General features: G+C 43.8%; 1 protein-coding gene across 1 annotated transcript; it reads right to left on the bottom strand.

The window, feature by feature from the left end:
* Nucleotides 1-7,084: 7,084 nt before the first annotated feature.
* Nucleotides 7,085-17,050, bottom strand: det1 (DET1 partner of COP1 E3 ubiquitin ligase). The gene is made up of 9 exons (XM_071921643.2): nt 16,783-17,050; nt 15,939-16,286; nt 13,461-13,727; nt 13,087-13,299; nt 12,722-12,945; nt 11,676-11,805; nt 10,714-10,904; nt 8,534-8,725; nt 7,085-7,854 (listed from the first exon to the last, which is right to left on the bottom strand). The coding sequence occupies exons 2-9, from the start codon at nt 16,185-16,187 to the stop codon at nt 7,665-7,667; spliced, it is 1,656 nt and encodes a 551-aa protein (XP_071777744.1). The 5' UTR covers nt 16,188-16,286; nt 16,783-17,050; the 3' UTR covers nt 7,085-7,664.
* Nucleotides 17,051-19,610: the final 2,560 nt, after the last annotated feature.

The raw sequence follows: 19,610 nt of genomic DNA, 5'->3' as shown, positions 1-19,610 counted from the left end.
TGCGCGCGGTGTGTGTGTGTGTGTGTGTGTGTGTGTGTGTTCTTGTACTTTCCTTGTGAGAATCAGTTTGAGTTTTAGATCTTCGGAGTGTCTCTTTACAAAGAGAAAAAATTCAAGCAGACACCATAAATATAAATAAGAAAAAAATAAATAAATTATTAGTTCAGGCTGGATGTAAAAAGAACAAATCAGTATAATATTCAGATACAACTGCTCCAATTCTTCTATCAAGTCAAATGCAGTGTCAGACTGACAATCTTTGCTTAGATCTAAAAGTAGAGCTATTCTTTACTGCCATAAGCCCATGATGGTACTTTGTCATTCTTGCTTGTTCAGATTAGCAGACAAAATGCAGAAAACATTTAGATCAAAACAAACCGAAAGATGTTTTCAATGATGCCAAGATCACATTGCAGAATAACGATGCCTGAGCTATTGGAGCTATTGATAGGCTAGAAAAATTCTAAATTCCTTTGGCCAAGACAAATTAAACCATGGTTTCCCATTTGGGAGTTCTTGGTCTGAATCACTTTTTTTTCTATCATGACTTATAGGCCCAAAATCTCACCAATAGTGCTTTAATGAGGGCAGCAGTATTTGATGAACAGTTATGTCTAACCTGTTTACGCATACAATCTCTGGAGAAAAAACAAAACAAAACATTGTTAAAGTCCAAGAACAATACTGTTTTGTCTTTCAAGGAAACAAAACAGAGGAAGAAATCAGCTCATAGGGAAGACATTTCACTCTGTCCGTTTCCCCTGGGCCCATGACAAAACTTTAGGACCCTGGGACACTGGGGACTAAGAATCCCAGAATATGACTTATGAAAACAAATACCCCATATCCAATCACTGTGTATGAGACCAAGACTGCTACCATTCAGGCTGATCAGACTGGGAAGCTCCCAGTTGTGAATGTGGACCAAGTTTCCTCCGCTTTACAATGATGTTCCTGATGAAGACAAACTCGCCCTCAGCAGAACTGTAGTCCTTAGAGGCTCACAGACAGTGGGGTGATGGTAGTTGTAGTTCACAGAGGGTTTATGGTGTGAAAGCAGGCTAAGAAGGAGAATGCAGTTCTTGTGTTTATCCAGCAGGTGGAGAACTCTGATCACCTGTTGCTGCTAATCTGCACAGTTCCTCTGTGACAAGAGCTGGAGGGCAAAGTCAGCCCCGAGCGCTGATCGGGGACCAGCTTCCCTGCTTATTGTCTTCAAGTAGAAATGGTAGAACTGGCCTTATATCAGTGTTTAGGCTCAACTATTGCCAGTGTAGGCCCATGTTTGTTTTGTGTACTTACTTTCTGTGCACACCCATCCTGTCATTCCCTCTACAGTTTAACGTTTAATTTCTCTGTCATGCATTTAAAAGCGATGAATCATGTGATCATGGCCTTGCCAAACAAGGTGTGACACGCATGAACTCTTCCACACTGAACACGCAACAACGATAATATTCTGTGTCTAAGACTGAGTCTCGTCTGTCTGCCTTTCTTATCTAGTTCTGCAGGAATGGCTAATGTTATGGTGTGTTTGTTTATTCGCAAAGGACCTCCCAATGTGCTGTATTTTTAGTCAGGGCATGCTGCGAAGGCCGCCCTGCGGACTTCCACCTGAAACCCCCCACCGCTGCTCAGTCAGGTATGCATATGTGTGTGTTGGGGGGAGGGGGATTAGTGTGTGTATGTGTGTGTGTGTGTGTGTGTCTTGCACGTGCCGGCACCCAACCGGGTGTGTCTAAGAGAGATATGAAGTCAGTGAGAGATGATATGCACACACACACTCACACACACACACACACACAATATCATCTACCACAGTCAAGCTGTGTACTTGCCTCAGCATGGGGGAGGCCCCGAGGACTGAATGTGTGTGTGTGTGTGTGTGTGTGTGTATTAAGCATCCACCTCTCTGTCTCAAGTCAAAGACAGCTGTAGACCCTGATAAGACATAAAAGTGAGTCGGGGTTTGGTGTGTGTGTGGTTGAGGGTTTACTCCTACCCCTCAATCAAATATTTGCTGTCAATATTTAGGCCCTCTCCCTCCCTCCCTCCCTCCCTCCCCCCCTCCCCCCGGCCTGGCCGCCCAGCCGCTCCCTCCTCTCATTACCCGGCGAGCGCGTTGTGGCTTCCTGGTTTTCCGCCGGGGAGCGGGTGGAGCGGATGAGCCTCCATCGCCGCTCTCCATCAGCCACACAGACGGCTAAAACTGCTAATCCACACAATATGAAATGTTGACACTGTGTGGCGAGCGTCAATCAGCTGCGGCGAGGAGCAATACGAGCGTGGTCGATACAATCACAGGTGTGGGGAGGGGGGGGGGGGGGGGTATGAAGGGGGGGCGACGGTGGAGGATGTGGGTCTTACTGCGAAATAAAATAGTTCCCATTGTGTGCTTTGGTCTGAACTGAAGGTACATACACTGAATATTAGGCACGCTTCCTCTTTTCATGAAGTCCACTGATGAGGTGAATCCAGGTAGAAGCCATCATCCCTTATTGATTTCCCTTATTAAATCTCAGCCAATCACAAAGGAGGAGATGGAAATAAAGAGAAGCAGAGTTAGAGAAGGATTTTGAAGCTTTGGGAGAACTGAGATGTGGATTGTGCCAAAGGGACTGCAGCTCAATATGAGGACAACGACTCTAATATTGTGTACATTCAGTTCACATATTGAAAGTGTACATGTGTCGGTTCTGTGTTTCCACTGCAGTGCCTTGTGTGTGATTCGCTCATCGTAAAAAATCATAATCACCCAGTAAAGAGACAGTGAGTTCACCAGTCCACTCGTTGAAATGGAGCCGTGGGAGCAATATTTTTTCAATTGGAAGTGGAATGGAGTTGAACGTGACGAACACAGCGAGGAGAAAATACGCCAACAATCTTCAGATGAATAAAAACACAAACCTGCCCCCCCCCATTCAGTCATCACTGGACATTATGGATGTTTTTGTTATATATATCATCATACCGATCGATTCTGACCGAAATCTCGTCATCAAATCTCCTCCTAGTGAGTGACAGGAGGAGTGATTGACAAGACGGAGTCCCGCCTCCTGCCTCAGACTTCTCCTCATTGGCCGGACGGGTTGCCACACATTTCACTTTGAAATGAGAATAGCAGAGGAATGGAGGGACTGCTGTCTCTGTGGTTCTGACATATTATCCTGATAGACTTTGATTTGTTTCACTTCTAAACAAATGTTAATCCTTAAACGTTACCTACTGCAGCTTTAAGTCACGCCTTTCTGCTGCCTTGGCCATTACTTTAGCGCTTCCTTGTTGCTTGACTTGATGCATGAAGAGGAGACTTGAGACTTGGCTTGACTTGGGTTCTGGTGACTTGGGACTCGACTTTGACTTGTACTTTGATGACTTTTGGTTTCTAAAGTCTTGACTTGAGATCTTGTGTTTGTGTAAATGACTTAGATTGAAAGTGATGAGATTTGTTCCAGCAGACGACTGAATTTAAATTCTGTTTTCTGAATTTGTATGGAATGATTTAATTTATTGAAGTTGAAACTGATTATAGAAATCAAACTCATGATGCTCTTACCAAGTTTTTATCCTATTAAAACCATATTGCATTGAAAAGTCCTAGATATTTAGTTTTCTTTAAGATATTAAATTGATACTGGACTCTTCATTTGTTCTGACTTGACTTGCTGTTCTACATTTAGACTTGAGACTTGACTTGAGACTTGTGCCTCAAAACTTGAGACTCACTTGGGAGTTGAGCAAAGTTGACTTGGTCACACCTCTGCTCATTACAGAGTGAGCATCAGTGTGTTGAAAGAGATGATTTCGGTGCTTTTGGGGTTGATTGTTGGTGCGTCCATCAGCCTGTTAGGACGGTCTTGGAGAGCTGCATGCGCACTCAGGCAAAAACACCTAAGTAGGTCTATAGTGGAGCAACTGACGACAGTTTGGTCAGAATCGATCGGTATGATGGGAAATGGTGGGAAAAATAGGGTCCAGGAGGAAGATGGACGGACTTATGCTTTAAAGCCCCATTAAACTAGAACTGTTTGCACCACCTCCTCCAGCTTATAGTCCACTGAATCATTACCGCCTCTCTCCTGATGTACGGCGCTCCTGCTTTCTCTGAGCTATCACATCAGTTGGATTCTTGAGGAAAATGTTTTAAGGGACAGTTAAGCCTATATCATCTCTGAGTGGGGTTGTGTTTAGGCTTCAAGCACCATATATTATTCTACAATCAAGTAATCAATTCATGAAGCATCAAACCACAAAGCAGTTGAATACAGAACGCAATGAAATCGATTAATATGTTTTTAAAGTGTACCTAGTCCAGTTTCCTTTTGTGGTAACCTTTTATTTATATTATTAGACATTATTAGACCTGACACTGAAGTTCACCATCATCCATCATGTAATAATATTCAAAATAACCCCCTGCCTCCCATCTCTCCTCTATATGTCACCATTATCATATCGTACCTTGACATAACTGAGTGCACCTTCACCAATCATTTGCAAAACGCTGTGATGAGGCCCTGCCGTTCTTTGGAGAATATAATTGGAATAAAAGCGTGCAACTTTTTTTTTTTTTGGTTGAGTCTGTCTGCATTTGTGACATTTGCATTGCTGTTTATATCCTGTGGAAAAATCTGTGTAAACTCTGCTGGTGGGTGTAAGCACGTAATTAACTTTTGTAATGTGAAGAAAATACAACATTTAGACAGCGAAGTTTTCAGTGTTTTAGTTTTGTAGTCTTTTAACCTTGGAACTAGACACAGCTTGAATTATTCTGCTTCAACCACAGACTCAAAAAAAAGAAAACATAACAGTATCTGAAAATAGGATATCAACAATCTGGTGATGTTTCTGGGTTGTAAACCTCCACTTATTATTGCATTTTTGAAGATTTTTTGACAACATATGATGAAATATCTTATGTGTAATTACATTGCTGTTCCAAAAGTGCTGTCTTTATTTAGCTGTTCACCTAATCATGACTGACTGCTTGTGCTTTAGCTTCATGGCTGCAGCGTTTGTCTTCTAATGAGCTAAGAGCACGAAGCCAAACATTACATTATGTGTGCCACTGTTCTTATAGAGGTTACTGCTGCCTAAATGATTTAAATGTGTGTGTGTGTGTGTGTGTTTAGAGTCTGCTCTGAGTGAGTGAGCGCTGCAACAGGAAACACTTAGGATTGTGGCCTTTTCTGGATTACATTGGTTGCACCGTTGCCAAGACAACAGCAATTAGAAGAGACTGGGTTACCAAGCAGAGAGCGGTTATGTTTCCGTAGCAACCAAGGTCAGGGAAAAAGCTCCAGGTTTATCTGATACATAGAAATAAGAGACATACGACATATTTGTTATGTACACTAAGTACCGCAAAGCATTTACACAATTTATTTCTCCCCACGTGTTCGTCCACATCGCCGACAGCAGCTTACACTAACAAGAGTCCTGTTGCTTCATTAGGTTTAAAACACTGGAAACACAGTAAGGAAACAAAATAGCTCATCATATAGATTTTGGAGGAGGTTAAAGATTAAGTTTTCTGCTGGAGTGTGAAAGATGTCATTGTCAGGAGTAGATTTAAAACAAATGAAGACATGCATGAGGAAACCCTAACTCACTTCCCTATAATTGTGATCGAATCAGCATCAAGGACACTGTACATCCTCCATCCACAGCGTCTCTGCAGAGACGGGGACATTGTGTCATTCTATATGTAGGCCTGTCTGCGCCTGCTGCGTGTGCTTCCTGTAATTAGTTGATTAACGCAGCATGTTGTGGCACACCGGGCTACACAAACAAATGAGGGAAATAATGACCATGACATAACACGGCCTCCTTCAGCCTTGATCTGCGAGATAGAATTCTGCAGAGTGCATATTCCCAACAAAACGGCTGCACAATGCGGCGTCCGCATCCAAATGCGGGACGGTTACGAAACCCGCCGCCCATTTCTCTCCCTGTCCAAGTCTTTCATCTTTCCACCATCTTTCCACCCATAATACCTGCTTTTCCTCTTCCCTCCGCCTCGCAACCCCCCTTGCTCTCTCCCTCTCTCTCTTTCTCTCTCTCTCACACACACACACACCTCCCCAGTCCAGCCCAGTGTAGTGTATGTAACCAGAGGCTAGGAGAACAGTTAATCCCACAGCACCTGCTCTCCACACCACTATGACCCCGCGCAGCTGCTTGGGTGTATGTTTTTTTTTTTTTGCATTTGTGTGTGTTTTCATTATACATGTGTGCCTGTTCATGTATTAGGGACTTTGCATATTTGTGCATTTATGTTGGTGCAGTTGTGTGTGTGTGTGGGGCGGGTCAGTCGATTTGCATATTTGTAGATTTGTTTCTATCTGTATGAGTGAGTGTGTTTGCATGTTTAATATCACACTTGAGCTAACCAGATGTCCAGGATTTTACTCGCCATAAACTGAACCAACTGGATGAGATATAGAATAGAAACATTATACTATGTATAGCATTATCCCACCTGCAGCTATAGATTTTAAGAAACAATTTACCTGCCCACTCTCACCACACTGTGCCAAAAGTTTCCCACTTACTGTATGCAATGCAAACTTGCGGTAACATCATTTCAGGTTCAATATAAAGCGCCGTGGCACGAAGCAATGCAAGGCTCTTTTTTAAAACTGTCTATTGTCAAGAGTAATCCAATCTGCACCGCTCTTATTCTGAAGTAAGAGATGAGCAATCACAGGTATGGAAAAAAAAACAGCATCTTCTGTATAACAACAAATCAGACAATGTTTTCATTGTCCAGATGAAACAATGCTTGCAATTTAAAGTGTTTTTCTACTCCAGGGCTTTCCCACTCATACACACACACGCACACACGCACACACACAGTATATGGACAAATGTTATCCGTCATATGTAGCGCTATCCCAAAGGTCGGTATCTACAACAAAAGATGTACAAGGCAGCATCCACATCTGGAGAGGATCAGAAACACCCAGTCTACTACTGCTGCCATGCCACACCATGCTTTTCCCTGTCTAGTCTCACAGTTCTCTCATACTCACCTGTATAAAGGCTTGAAAAGTACGGATACTCAAAAATTTAACAAAGTGAGCAAGATTTAGATGATTTTATTGACATAAAATATAAACATCCAATATGTAAAAATGTATAAAAAAAAAATACAATACAATATAAAATTACCCCCCTCCCCCATCTACTGGATAAGCAGTTCTGATATGAATGATGCAGCTTTCAGTGCGCAGTGGGAAAAAAAAGAAATCATCTTTGGTTCCTTCTAAGAGGTCCAACTACCTACAGTTCCCACCTCCATCTCACATCAATCACTTTCTCTACCTCTCCATTTACACCTGTGCTAGCCTCTCCTCCCCACAGGTCCCTCTTTGTTCTGAGGAGGAAGGGGGCAAGAGGAGGAGGAGAAAGGGAGGAAAGGAAAAGGCGGAACTGCTGCCTCCTCGCCGAGGGGGAGGAGGAGCGGAGCCGGAGCGACCGCCGTTTGACGGAGGGGAAAGGAGGGAGAGGAGCGGCGGTTTCCTCCGGGGGCCGAGCGGAGGAAAGGGATAGTCACCGCTGATTTCCCTCAGGAGAACATTTGCCGTTTTGTGTCGTCACTGTCCTTTCTCACACACACACACACACACACACACACACACACACACGCAAGCTTACTCCTCTCACACGCAGACGTGCCTCATGTGGAAGTTGACCACGTACTCGGCGTTGGTGCGCTGGACGGAGATGGCGAAGGGCTCGAAGGGGTGGAAAGTGAAGGCGACGAGGCGGCGCACGGCGTGGTTCACCGGTCGACCCAGCAGGCCCGCCTGGATCTTGAACTTCAGCAGGCCCGAGTCCCGCGCATAGAACCTGGTGTGTGTGAGAGACAGAGAGAGAGTCAGAGAGAGAGAGAGAGAGAGAGAGAGAGAGAGAGAGAGAGAGAGAGAGAGAGAGAGAGAGAGAGAGAGAGAGAGAGAGAGAGAGAGAGAGAGAGAGAGAGTTCCTATTCTATGTTTAGTCCAGTCTGTTGGTGGTTTCTGAATGCCTTGGCTGCTCTTTGATGGAGATCCATATTGCTATTCTTTATGCTCTCCATCTACATGTGCTAATGTCACTAAGAGACTGTAGGGTTTTCATTAGGTCCTTGTTGAACCGCACATGTCTGAAATGCCTGTGGTAGTTAACCTTTATAGGTCAGCCGATGGCCCGTAAGTTACTGCTCCTGCTGTAGCAATTATTCAGTGCAGCTGCATTTGAAGACTGCTTCTTCCATTTCACATTTCTCTACAATTCAAACAGCTTGAGGAAGTGTTTTGCTAGCAAGTACAGGAATCATTTCCAGTTCCCTAGTTCCCCTTTATGATAAATCATATCATTTTACAACATTAGACTGTTTGATTTAGGTTTTGCATACTGTTTGTTTGTAAGCCATTATTGGTCATTTGATTTTATTACATTATTTACCAAGATGCTCACTCACGTTCACACTCACTTGTCCCCCGCTCCCCGCTTCCACACAGACACACCCACACACCAATGGAGTCCGTACCTAATAGGGTGGTCCCCGCAGGTCTTGGGCCTCTCCATCACCGACACCCACTTGTCGTCGTAGCTGAAGAGGGAGAGGTCTAGGTACGGGCTGCTGCTGTAGGACTGGGCGCTGATCGGCAGCTGACCCAGCAGCCGACGCACCGCCTCGGTGTGGCCGCCGTACTTAGCGTTCACGATGGTGTCCTTGAATCTGAGGCGCAGACACACAGGGGCGTGAGCACAACATCGCTAAACAGCAGCAGGGATCTTCATTAGGAAATAATCAGGCAGGGCTCCCACTGTTGTTTTTCAGCTCAGAAAAGTTCTAAAAACAATCTAATACAGTTGGGTTGAAAACCATCATGTAATGCAACAAATGAGTGAAACAAGTTGTAAAATACATTCTGGTATATTCCTGTAAAGTGACCCATATGTACAATTCTTTGATCAAACTCCCTCACTTTCCCCGCCTGGAAAACATCTCTCAAAATTCCATGATATTCCAGACAGTCCATGACTACGGGAAACCCTGATCAGAGTATCCTTGGTTCTCTAGCGCAGTGTTTCCCAAACTTTTTTTCTGGGGACCCACTTTTTAAAAATGACAAACCATAGCGACCCAATTCACAATAGGCCTTATCTATAAATCGTGAGAAGAGCGAATTTGTGCATAAATGAACGTTCCTGACCATTTTTACTGCAATTTCCGCATCACCTTATATTGTCTTGAATAGGTAAACCAGCCATTTCGAAGAGATAAACGTTGGATAAATCACAACTTTGTTTTATGCACGTGTTATTGAAAACATATACACGTTAAATTAAAAAACTTTATAAAAGAGACCAAATAAATGCATTTAGGCAGAGTTAACAGGCTCTCGTTTTTTTCCTCTCATCAGTAAAACAAACAGAATGTACGCTAGCCTTTCATATTAAATTCAATGTTATAAGTACAATTATCAGAACAATAGTTTTTCGAGTTTTTCGCTGCATATAACAGACATGGGTCGTGCGTCCTGGTTTGGATTGGAACAATTAACAAAACCATATTTCAAAAAATAGTCTTTGTATGGCCTTGCCCCTGATTTTCTCTTCTTAGTAGGAGGCTCTTCACCTGATCCCTCGACCCTTCTATCTGTGCCGCCATCAGCGGGTCGAATGTGACCGGTAGCAGGGGTCAGCTCACGTCCATCCTCATGCTGGCTTCCCTCACGGGCGGTAGTTTTGCTAATGTAAGCTGTAGTCTGGTCTTTAGCTGGGCCTTTCTTTTTTATTAGCCAAGCATCCATTTCTTGTGGCTGGCTGCAGAATCTGGCGGAAACCGTGAGTGTGGTAGAAATACCAACGAGCTCCCTCATGTGGCTCAAAAGGTGTACTGCAGATGTAAATCTTAAATAAAAGACTATGGAAGAAATTCTGCAAATTTATTTGGCGACCCAAATAAAATCTCCTGCGACTCACCTGTGGGTCGCGACCCAGTCTTTGGGAATGACTGCTCTAGCGGATCCATCTCTGCTAACCTGTCTGCTACTCCTCTTCATGATAACCTAGTCTCACCTCCCATTATCAACACTCAGTGACTCAGCGGTCTCTCCCTCGCTCCTTCCTCTCCAATAGACTCTCCATCTTGACCTGCCTGCCTGTCCCCACTTGGCTCCTGGTCATCTTTCACCACTTTCACCACTTTAAAATCCAATTCTAGGCTTCTACCCGATGCAAACTACTCTCCATTTTCCCCTGTCTCCTACATTCACCTCCGTCTACTCCTCCCTCTGGTCTTCCCCCCCTCCCTACGGATTTTGTCACCTACTTTGACAAGCCGAACTGACAAATTCAATCACTACTCCTCTAACCACACGGACTGTCTTAACGTCTCTCCTCTCTACCCGGATGAAGTCCTAAAACTTGTTTCCACCAGCAAGTCGAACTCCTCCCCCCTCCTCCACACGATCGCTGCTGATCTGCTTCCCTTCCTGACTTCCATCCTCAACTCCTCCCTGGCATTTGGGTGCATACCATCTGCCTTAAAGTCAGCTATTGTTACTTCTCTTATCAAGAAACCAATTCTCAACCCATCTCACCTCAAAAAGTACCAGTTGGCATCTATCTATCTATCTATCTATCTATCTATCTATCTATCTATCTATCTACCTATAGAGCAGCCTCTGTCTCGTCCGTCCCCCTCCTCCCCCTCAGTACCTTCTCTGGACCTGCCGTGCGTAGTTGTTGGAGGACGCGGAGCAGGGGAACTGGACGGCCTGGCTGTGCAGCGTGGCATTTCTGAACAGGTCACAGAAGTTCTCGAACAGCTCCAGCAGCTGGTCGGAGGTGTTCTCGAAGACGGCCAGCACCTCTGTGGACACCATGTTGTACACGACGAAGAAGGACGGCTGGGAGAGAAAACACAGGAGGGAAGAGAAGGAGGGAGGGAGAGAGAGTCAGCAAGGCAACATGGTTTTCAAGAGCTAAAGTCAGGCCAGTCAGGCAGACACTTCATTCTTTTATACCTGGACATTTCTTTATGGTGTGGTTAAAAAAAAAAAAAAAAAAAAATTAAAAGTCTGTTTGTACAAATCCTGTCTGTTGAGCAGTAACTAAGGAAATAAAAGCTGTATTATTGGGAATTTCACATCTTCGCTGCAATTAATCACACAACTCCCATAATCCTGCATATCAGTTTTGATGATGTCACCCAGCAGGAGAACACACTTCAGCTCTTCGACAATTAGCTTGATATAATATATGCGATATAAGACATAGCTAAATCTTTTGATGAAGGTAAGACAACACATTCTTTGACATTTCATAATAAAACATATTGCTGTATAAGCAGTGCCTCCATGTTTGTATGTATGTAATATGTTATAAGCTGTGTTTGGTAACATTACTGTATTCTCCATAGGAGAGATGAAGGCAGCTGATCAACTACGGAGTAAGATGTTCAAATAAACTGATCATTAATTAGGTCTATATGTCATCGCCGTGATCTGTGCAGAATCTGAACTCGTTGCAGGAAAAACTGTGTCCTTGGAGACCTGCAAAGGCATCCTTTTTATACACCACCAGCAACAAAAGACAGGAGAGAGGGAAGGAAAAGAGAACAGAGGGAGGAATTTACACTGAGATCTGTGTGCGTGTGTGTATGTGTGTGTATTACCTACCTGTGAGGGGTCGGTGACTCTGAGCGTGACCACGTCTTCGCTGGTGTATTTAATGAAGAGGTGATGCTCATCCAGCAGCTGCATCTTCCACATCCTCAACTTCTTCAGCTGGTCGAAGAACTGGAAGAATCTGACAACACCACGTCACAAAAATTAAATATAAGAGCTGGGTGAAGTATATTATTCATCATTAAAAGAATCTCCACCATCAATATATCATCAAAGGAATGCTTTTTAGACCGGGTAAAGATAAAAGATAGGAGATAGAAAGATAAAAGTAAGAAAGTGGTGCTTGGTGGACTGAGCAGCCAGTTTTGGTGGTTGACAATTTATGAGCTTTTATAGAGGTATGTGTAAATATTCCACCAAAATGAAATACACACTTACACTACAGAACCCTATATCATTATATTATGAACTATAAACTGTACAATAACATTGTACTGTATTACAATTATAACGTCAGTAGCTACCGATTCTCTGATTATTTATAGCAATATCAACTTTAACAAACTAAACTGCAGTAAATATTTTCTTGACGACAACGCTAAACAACATTTAAACAACATTTAATGCTAAACAACATTTAATGCTGTCAAGCACTGAAAGACAGTTAGTGAACTACAATGACCATAATTCATTGCGCCTATGATGCAGCACATGGTATTGATCAACAGATGGTGGTCCTTTGAGATTTGCTGTGTCTGCAAAACAACAAGCTGAGTAAAGTTTGAAACGCAGCTTACATAACTTGTTGAGGAGGAAACTTATTTGTAATCAGCTCTATGTTGTACTTCACTGAAGTAGTGATAAGATGGCAATATAATAGTCAGCTAATGCTGGGGTAGCAAGTGCAATGCTAGCTTAGCTTATAGTAGACTGAGAGACTTTGCCTGAATAAATATAATATGCTGGGCTCGCTAAATGAAACATCAACAATGCAGTCCTGCACCCTGCTATAGTCAGCCGCTCACCTGTGGGAAACACTGAATAAGATTAGCGAGTAAGTGAACAAATAAACAACAGATTGAGAATAAATTGCACACCTCCTCTTGGCGGTGGCGCTGCCGTCCTGCTCAGCCCTCCTCCACAGGTAGACCAGCAGTCTGTGTTTGAGGGAGTTGATGGTTTTGTCGGTGTAGAGGCGGGGGAAGCCGGGCTGGCCCTCGGCCTGAGCCTCCGTGTAGACGGCCGACAGCGTCAGGAGGTCGTCCTCGTAACAGAAGCGTCCGATGGTCCTTACGTCCAGGAACGTCCCCTCTGGAGTCACCTGGTCGACGGAGAAAGAGAGGAGGGAAGATAAAGTAACGTGTGACCAGAGGTTTCTCTACATTCCTTCAGCCGCTGTGGCTCCCCAACTGCTAGAAAACCCTCGTATTAGAAAAATGAAGAGAATGAAAAATGTCTTCACCTGAAAGACGTGAATGGTCTGCTGCTGGACGGACAGCACAGCCAGGATGTTCCTGTAGAGGTAGAGGCCCTGGTTGTGGGACAGGATGATCTTGTCACACTTAAAGGACCTGGTGTCGCACAGCCGGCCTGTGTGGAGGTCGATGATGTGGAGGGAGTAGTCCTCTAGAGGAGACCGAGGGTTGGGAGTCACGGACTCGTTGTTACGGTACACCTGGCGGGAGAAGAAATCTGGATGATAGGGGCAGTGATAGCCGGATAACTTGTCTATTAAAGTAAGTAAATTACTGCTTATTTTTGAATGGGGAGTACTGTTTAGAGTTAAAGCGAGGGTGAAGATGAGAGGAGAAGTGAGAAGTGTGCTGGTGTCATTACCTCAAAGAAGTACGCCGGCGGCTCCTCAGGCACGTACACCGCCGACCCAACGATCACGTAGCGGCAGTCGTCTGTGAAGAGGCTACACTCCCGGTTTAAGTGTTCTCCGTTGGAAGCCACGTTAGTGACATGGAGCAAGGAGAAGAAGCGCTCGAACAGGCGGCCACGGATGTTGAGGGAGCGCTGGTCGTTGGCCGTTGAAAGGGTTTCCCCCTCCTGCCCTCTCAGCAGGTCCTGGGCTGCCTGGCAGCCTTGGTACTCATAGATCTGCAGGGAGAACATCTACATTAGAGAACAGGAAGAGGTGGCAGCAACACTTATTTTCACCTGATCTCATGTACAAAATCCCACTGCTCTCCCCACATATATTCATTTCCTGCACACATTCCTCATTATATGTGTCTGCAATCTGCAGTGTGTTCGCAATCTACCTGTCCATCATGGGAATATTCCTGCAAGCAGGAGTACAGTTGACCAGACAACTGAACTGTAAACTGTAAAAGATTTGCTGACATCTTGATGTTTTGGATTTGAATCTGAAAACTATGCTTGTATGGCTATGGGATGTCCTACAAACAAGATGATCACTAATGATCACTAAAACAAGATGATCACTAATGATCACTAAAACAAGATGATCACCAATAATTTCAGAGGTTGCTTCTTGATATTTTTTTTTTAGTAGAGTTAGCTGGCTAACTGTGTGAACATGCATCCTGGACTCTCATTCAATAATTAACTAGAGTTTTTCTTTTGCCTTGAGCATTTTTTCTCATCTCTTCGCCTCAGGTGAATTATGGTCTTAGGATAAAGTATACTATTGCAATGCTTTGACCCAACATCTTACCCACTGCCTCCTACCAACCTTTCTCTAGTTGTAGAAAACAGGGATGCAAACACATGTATGGTGAAAAAAGAGAGAGCTACCCGAAGTCGAAAAAAAAATGCGACAGCGTAATATCTAACCATGTGACGAAGGCCTGTGCTATATGCAATAATATGGATAAAACTTTAAACTTTTTACGCTGCACAGATAGTGTTTTTTTGGTGGCCCTGGGTGTCTAATGGGCTGCTTTTGCATTTTTTTTTTGTACGTGTGAATAATTAAGCGTATGAATGAATGAAACAAGCAGTAAAAAAAATATTAATGAAAACATCAGCTAGAAACGGAGGGAAAGGAGGAGATATCTCCTGCAACTTCTATTGTTCTGATATTTCATCTCTCCCGGTTAGCACTATCCCCAAATCATAAGACAGTCATGAAATAGACTACGCTGTCCCCTTAAACATTTTGCTAAATCATTAATTAGGGAGATTTCACCACGCACAACCGTGTTTTTTGTGGCAGCCTCGCGCGGCTTTTATTTTGAAATAATATAATTGCGCTTCGGCGGCAAGCCTGGAAATGTGGCGAGTTTCACGGAACTTCAGCTTGAGAGGGAACTGGGAGTTCAAAATAACTGACGAAGAGACCTGAGCGTGGAGCTGGCCTGACAGCGGAGATTGGTCTGACAGTAGAACCTCCTTGGGTCTGCAGCCGGACCCCCGTTAATACAGAACCTCCTTGGACCCCCCTCGCTGTGTCAGCCACGGTCCAGCAACAACCACGTAACCAGTGACGTAATGTGAGGTCATCGCAACAGGTCCTGACAGTTGAGTAGAATTTTGCAGTTCACTCATATGAGCGTGACAGAAATACACTGTAGGAATCGTTAAGGAGATTCGTCCGTCACCCATACCCCCCCCCCCCCCCCCCCAAAAAAAAAAAAAAAATCTTCGGATCTGGACGATTCACACAAGTCACCCAAACTGACGTGAAAAAAGCGACATTCGCCGAAAAGCGAGTTGTTTGCATCCCTGAGAAAATGAATGGAGTTCTGGGGACAAGTTGCTTAAGTTGCTGATAGTGTGTACGCATGGTTAGACATTGTTGCTAGTGGATTAGTCCATTCATTTTCTACAACTACAGAAAGGTTGACCAATGGTGATCCCGGTCGCCTTGTTTCCTGGTTGGTTAGCACAGTAAAGTTGGCTGCAGCTGAAATTTTGTTTGATGCCATCATCAAATCAACAGCTAATCTCTTCCAAGTGCTGCTGCACATCCCACCTACAGCTGCAACAGCTTGCAATCAAATCAGCCGCTGGACAGTATGTAGTAGATGGTATGTTAGCATGATTGCTAGTGGTCTGAGCGCAAAATGAGACACAAAAACTGCGGAGTGTGTCCTGGTGGCTCAGCAGGCAAAGGTCTATACCATGTAAGGGTATGTGTGGCAGCTTCCCATTCATAACCCTCTGGCTGGTTGGGTTTTGGAAGGTAGTATATACCAAATATTTACAATGTTGTTGTTTAAAGCTGGAGCATTGCCTTTGTTGCATATTATCCCCTCCATCTCTCCCAGCTTTCCTATTATTCCACGGTGTGTTCTGTCTAAGGGGAAAAAATGCAGCATGAACCCAACAATTCTCTGCTCTTACCTCCAGAGAGGTCTGGTCGGAAGAGAAGGCGATGAAGCAGCGTCCATCTGGCGAGAACTTCCTGAGGAAGCAGGGCGGCTTCTCCACGTTGACCACGGTGAAGTTGGGGAACAGGTTCTGGTGGAAGCAGCGCACCCGGTACCAGTGGGCCCCGGCCCGGCCCGAGCAGATCCTGCGCCGCTCGAGGCGGTGGACCACGTTCTGATTCTGGATGCGTCTGGGCTTCAGGGTCGGGGTGTCCTCATCCATGGCTCTGATGAGAGGATGGACCGAACCACCTCTTCAGTAGGTAGTGAGATCGGTGGTGAATATGGTGGTAGGACTACATCACAAGCCCAGTTCTGTCACCTTTGTTTTGGTGAGAGGGGAGAGAGAGAAACAGTGAAGCAAAGTCAGTCAGTTAGGGCTCAAGCAGACTATTTAGCTGGGCTGGTGCTTCAATAAAAAGGTAAATAAATGTATAAATGGATGCTTAAATCCCTGTAGCCTGCGTTTGAGGATAGTGGGGGAGAGTAACACACATATGACACATTTGGGGTACAGATTCATTATTTGAGCTGGGATGACAGAAAGGAGTGTATAGGCTTCATTTGGGAGCTTCATGTGGAAACAGAGGGATACCAAAGAATAAACAGTGACATTAACCAATTCACCAAATGTTCAAGTCCTCTTGTTTTAACAGGGGATGGTTGGTCTGGTCTGTTTATATCACTGGGTCTGGGCAGGTCAGAGGCCAAGTCGCAAGTCTGAACGCCTGGTCTAACACGTATATCGATAGCTAACATTAGTCAACATTAAACTACCAAGGTAATTTTAGCGCCATACATTTAAGCCGGTTACTCACTTGTTGCTTTAGAAAGCCAACTAACCCGCTCTCCTGTGAGCTTTCTGGATCTCCCAAGTTCAGCTGATGAAGCTAGCGCGTCCAGTTGAGTTTCTGACGAGCTTGGTAACTCGGCTAATGTTCGCTAGCTTGCACCGCCGGTTACTCGGAAACGTTCGGCTTCGTTTATTCTTTAAGGTACACAAGTATAACCTACCACATTTCTCCAGGTTTCCGACTGTATTAAGAATTTGGAAAATGTGTCAAAGAGCCGCTACGTTTGGTTTGTTGTGAGTGAGCCGTAGACGAAGCGCAGAAGAAGACAGCAGCGCTGTGCTCGGTGGTGCTGACTGCAGCTCAGCGGCTGTCGCTCTGAACAGCGCCACCGCCGCCTCTTCAGGTTTAAATCTGCATTGCAGCCTATGAGCATAAAGCCATTTTATCCCCAAGATAGTCTGACAGTATCAAATAATCAAATGAGTTTGAGATATGACCTAAACTACAGATAAGTGTTATACTAAAATCAGATAATGTTGCAATGTTTGTTAGTTTGGGATGACATGTAATGGGATTACAGGACACAGTGACTGTAATCCATAACGGTTACAATAAAACATACAGCAATCATGTTACATATACTTGTTTACTTGTAAGAGTGCTCAAAACTTATTTGAGCAAAAAGGCTGTCAGGTTCTGAGCTTATAGACAGAAACATAACTTTACACATCTTGAAATAACATTTGATCTTGGGCGAAGATGATGATAAGAACTTTATTGAAATTAAAGCTTAAAAATGGACATAAAGGTTTATTAACCTGCATATTCTTAAGATTCTGAAGGTAAAGTAACCCAAAAGTAACTGAGAGCAATCAAATTATGTTTGTGAGCAACCCAGTGAAATATGTTACTAAATAAAATTTTAAGCAGGTAATCATAAATTTCAATGCATTCCATTTGAAGTAACGTAGTTTACACCTGCTGAATTCACTCAAGTGTAAATTCAGGTGTAGGAATGTCCTAGTAAACTTTTGAACTTGACTGTGCTTGGTTTATCTAAACTGACAGGAAAAACAACAGACACTTCATCATTGTGCCTACAGTGTCCATAACTGTCCTGTTTGTTGAACCTATTTCTTATTTAAATGATTTGTTTACAACAGCATGTAGCATAACTGAACCCCAGACAACCTGCATGTTGCCCCCCCATAATGACAGATAATTAAATTACGATTATACCCTTTTTTTTTAATGAAGCCTGTTCTTAAGGATCAAAAATAACATTAGACAAAGAAGAAGAGAAGCACCTCGGTGTTGGAAGACTGCTAATGGTTCTTTGTGCAATTATCCCTGACGAATGAGTCTAGTTTAAATGTTGTAATTTCACATAAAAGCACATGCAGTGGGCATGAAAGGCCAGTTTTAAAAAGAAAAAACGAAGAAATGAATGGAGGCAAGGATGTGAAATTATCCACTTCAAAATCTAATGGCATTTTCCCTTTCAACGATGCCTGATTAAACCTGTGCTTCAAGATGTGTGTGTGTGTGTGTGTGCAAGTGTGTGTGTCTGCTGTACTGCTGTGTTACATCTGTGACTCAGAACTCTGTGTGTGTGTGTGTGTGTATGTGTGTGTGCACGTGCACGCAGGTGCTTGTGTGGTACAACAATAACCTACATAGGAGTAATTCCAAATATAAAAGTATGTACTCTCCTCCAGTTCTTCTTCTTCTGTCATTTCCCCTCTAATAAACCACACACTCGGCCGGACCCCCGCTTCAGCTTTTAGCATCAGCCCACAAAGTAGAGAAGAGATGGAAAGTCTATGGTCAAAATGCACTAAATGTGTTTTACAGAGCAAAGTGGACAGAGTCTATTCTTCCTGCTCTTGTGCCAATCACAGACATTTCCCTCTTAACCTTCTGCGCTGTTGCTCCACCCCAAAAATGGAGCCGCTTGAAAAAAAAAACAACGTCAAAGCAATGCAACCAGTGCGACCGGCGCCAGTATCTTTGTGTTACAATCGCTTACTCAATTCTAATTTACAGTGTTTGAAAAAAAGAGAATAGGCCGCAATCAGCGGCACAGTATGAGGGACTTCTAGGACTTTCACACTCCTTTCAGGCGAGCTTTAAAAACTCTTTTAGGAACTAGAGAGGGAGAGAGAGAGAGAGAGAGAGAGAGAGGGAGGAAGCACATGGCTCTGTAACACCCTGTTTTGGAACAGTAAATAATGGAGGCAGACGGAGCGCAAGGTCTACAATTGCCGTTATTATCATCATTATAACGAACAGAGATTTCTGAAGTAGCATTTCCATTAAAGGACAACTGGATGAAAAGTATAGAGCAAATTCATTGACTTAATAAAATTCCTATATAAAATGCTCTTTGAAAAGGTTACTCAAAGCATGGAGAGCAAATAGAAATACGCCGTTTTATCACTTTCTCTCACTTTTTTTTTTTTTACCAAGACAGTTGTGTTTGGCATTTAACAAAAGCTTTTAACTTTTCGATCCAAGCCTAATTTCAGAGCACAATAGAACATTTTGACAGTGTAACTCTCCAATCCTTTTGCGGCTGAACTTTTCATGTCTTTGTGAAAATGGCTGATTTCTACTTTTTTTTACAGAGAAATTACAGTGATCACGAGTCCACCGTGGCAAGCCGGTTTGCTAGTTTCCAGAGTGTGAGCTGCTGGACTGAGAGAAGGCAAGGTGCAGCTATACCTTTCTCTGTCCCTTGGCTAGGTGTGTGTGTGTGTATGTTTGAGAGTGTGTGTGTGTGTGTGTGTGGCTCTGTGTGTCTACATTTGCCAGTTTCTGCCCGCTGTAAAAGGCATATCAATTGAAATCCA

Source organism: Centroberyx gerrardi, chromosome 4, assembly GCF_048128805.1.
Source record: "Centroberyx gerrardi isolate f3 chromosome 4, fCenGer3.hap1.cur.20231027, whole genome shotgun sequence".
Taxonomy (NCBI): Eukaryota; Metazoa; Chordata; class Actinopteri; order Beryciformes; family Berycidae; genus Centroberyx; species Centroberyx gerrardi.
The sequence above is the reverse complement of the archived record's forward strand: the minus strand, read 5'-3'. Positions and strand labels throughout refer to the sequence as shown.

What these genes read in the sequence shown, in the direction of transcription:
- det1 (XM_071921643.2), bottom strand. Translation starts at nt 16,187, where the DNA reads ATGGATGAGGACACCCCGACCCTGAAGCCCAGACGCATCCAGAATCAG. An exon ending in AGACCATTCACGTCTTTCAG is followed by an intron (nt 12,946 to 13,086) that starts GTGAAGACATTT and finishes TCCGTCGACCAG; the next exon opens with GTGACTCCAGAGGGGACGTT. An exon ending in AGCGCCACCGCCAAGAGGAG is followed by an intron (nt 11,806 to 12,721) that starts GTGTGCAATTTA and finishes TGGTGTTGTCAG; the next exon opens with ATTCTTCCAGTTCTTCGACC.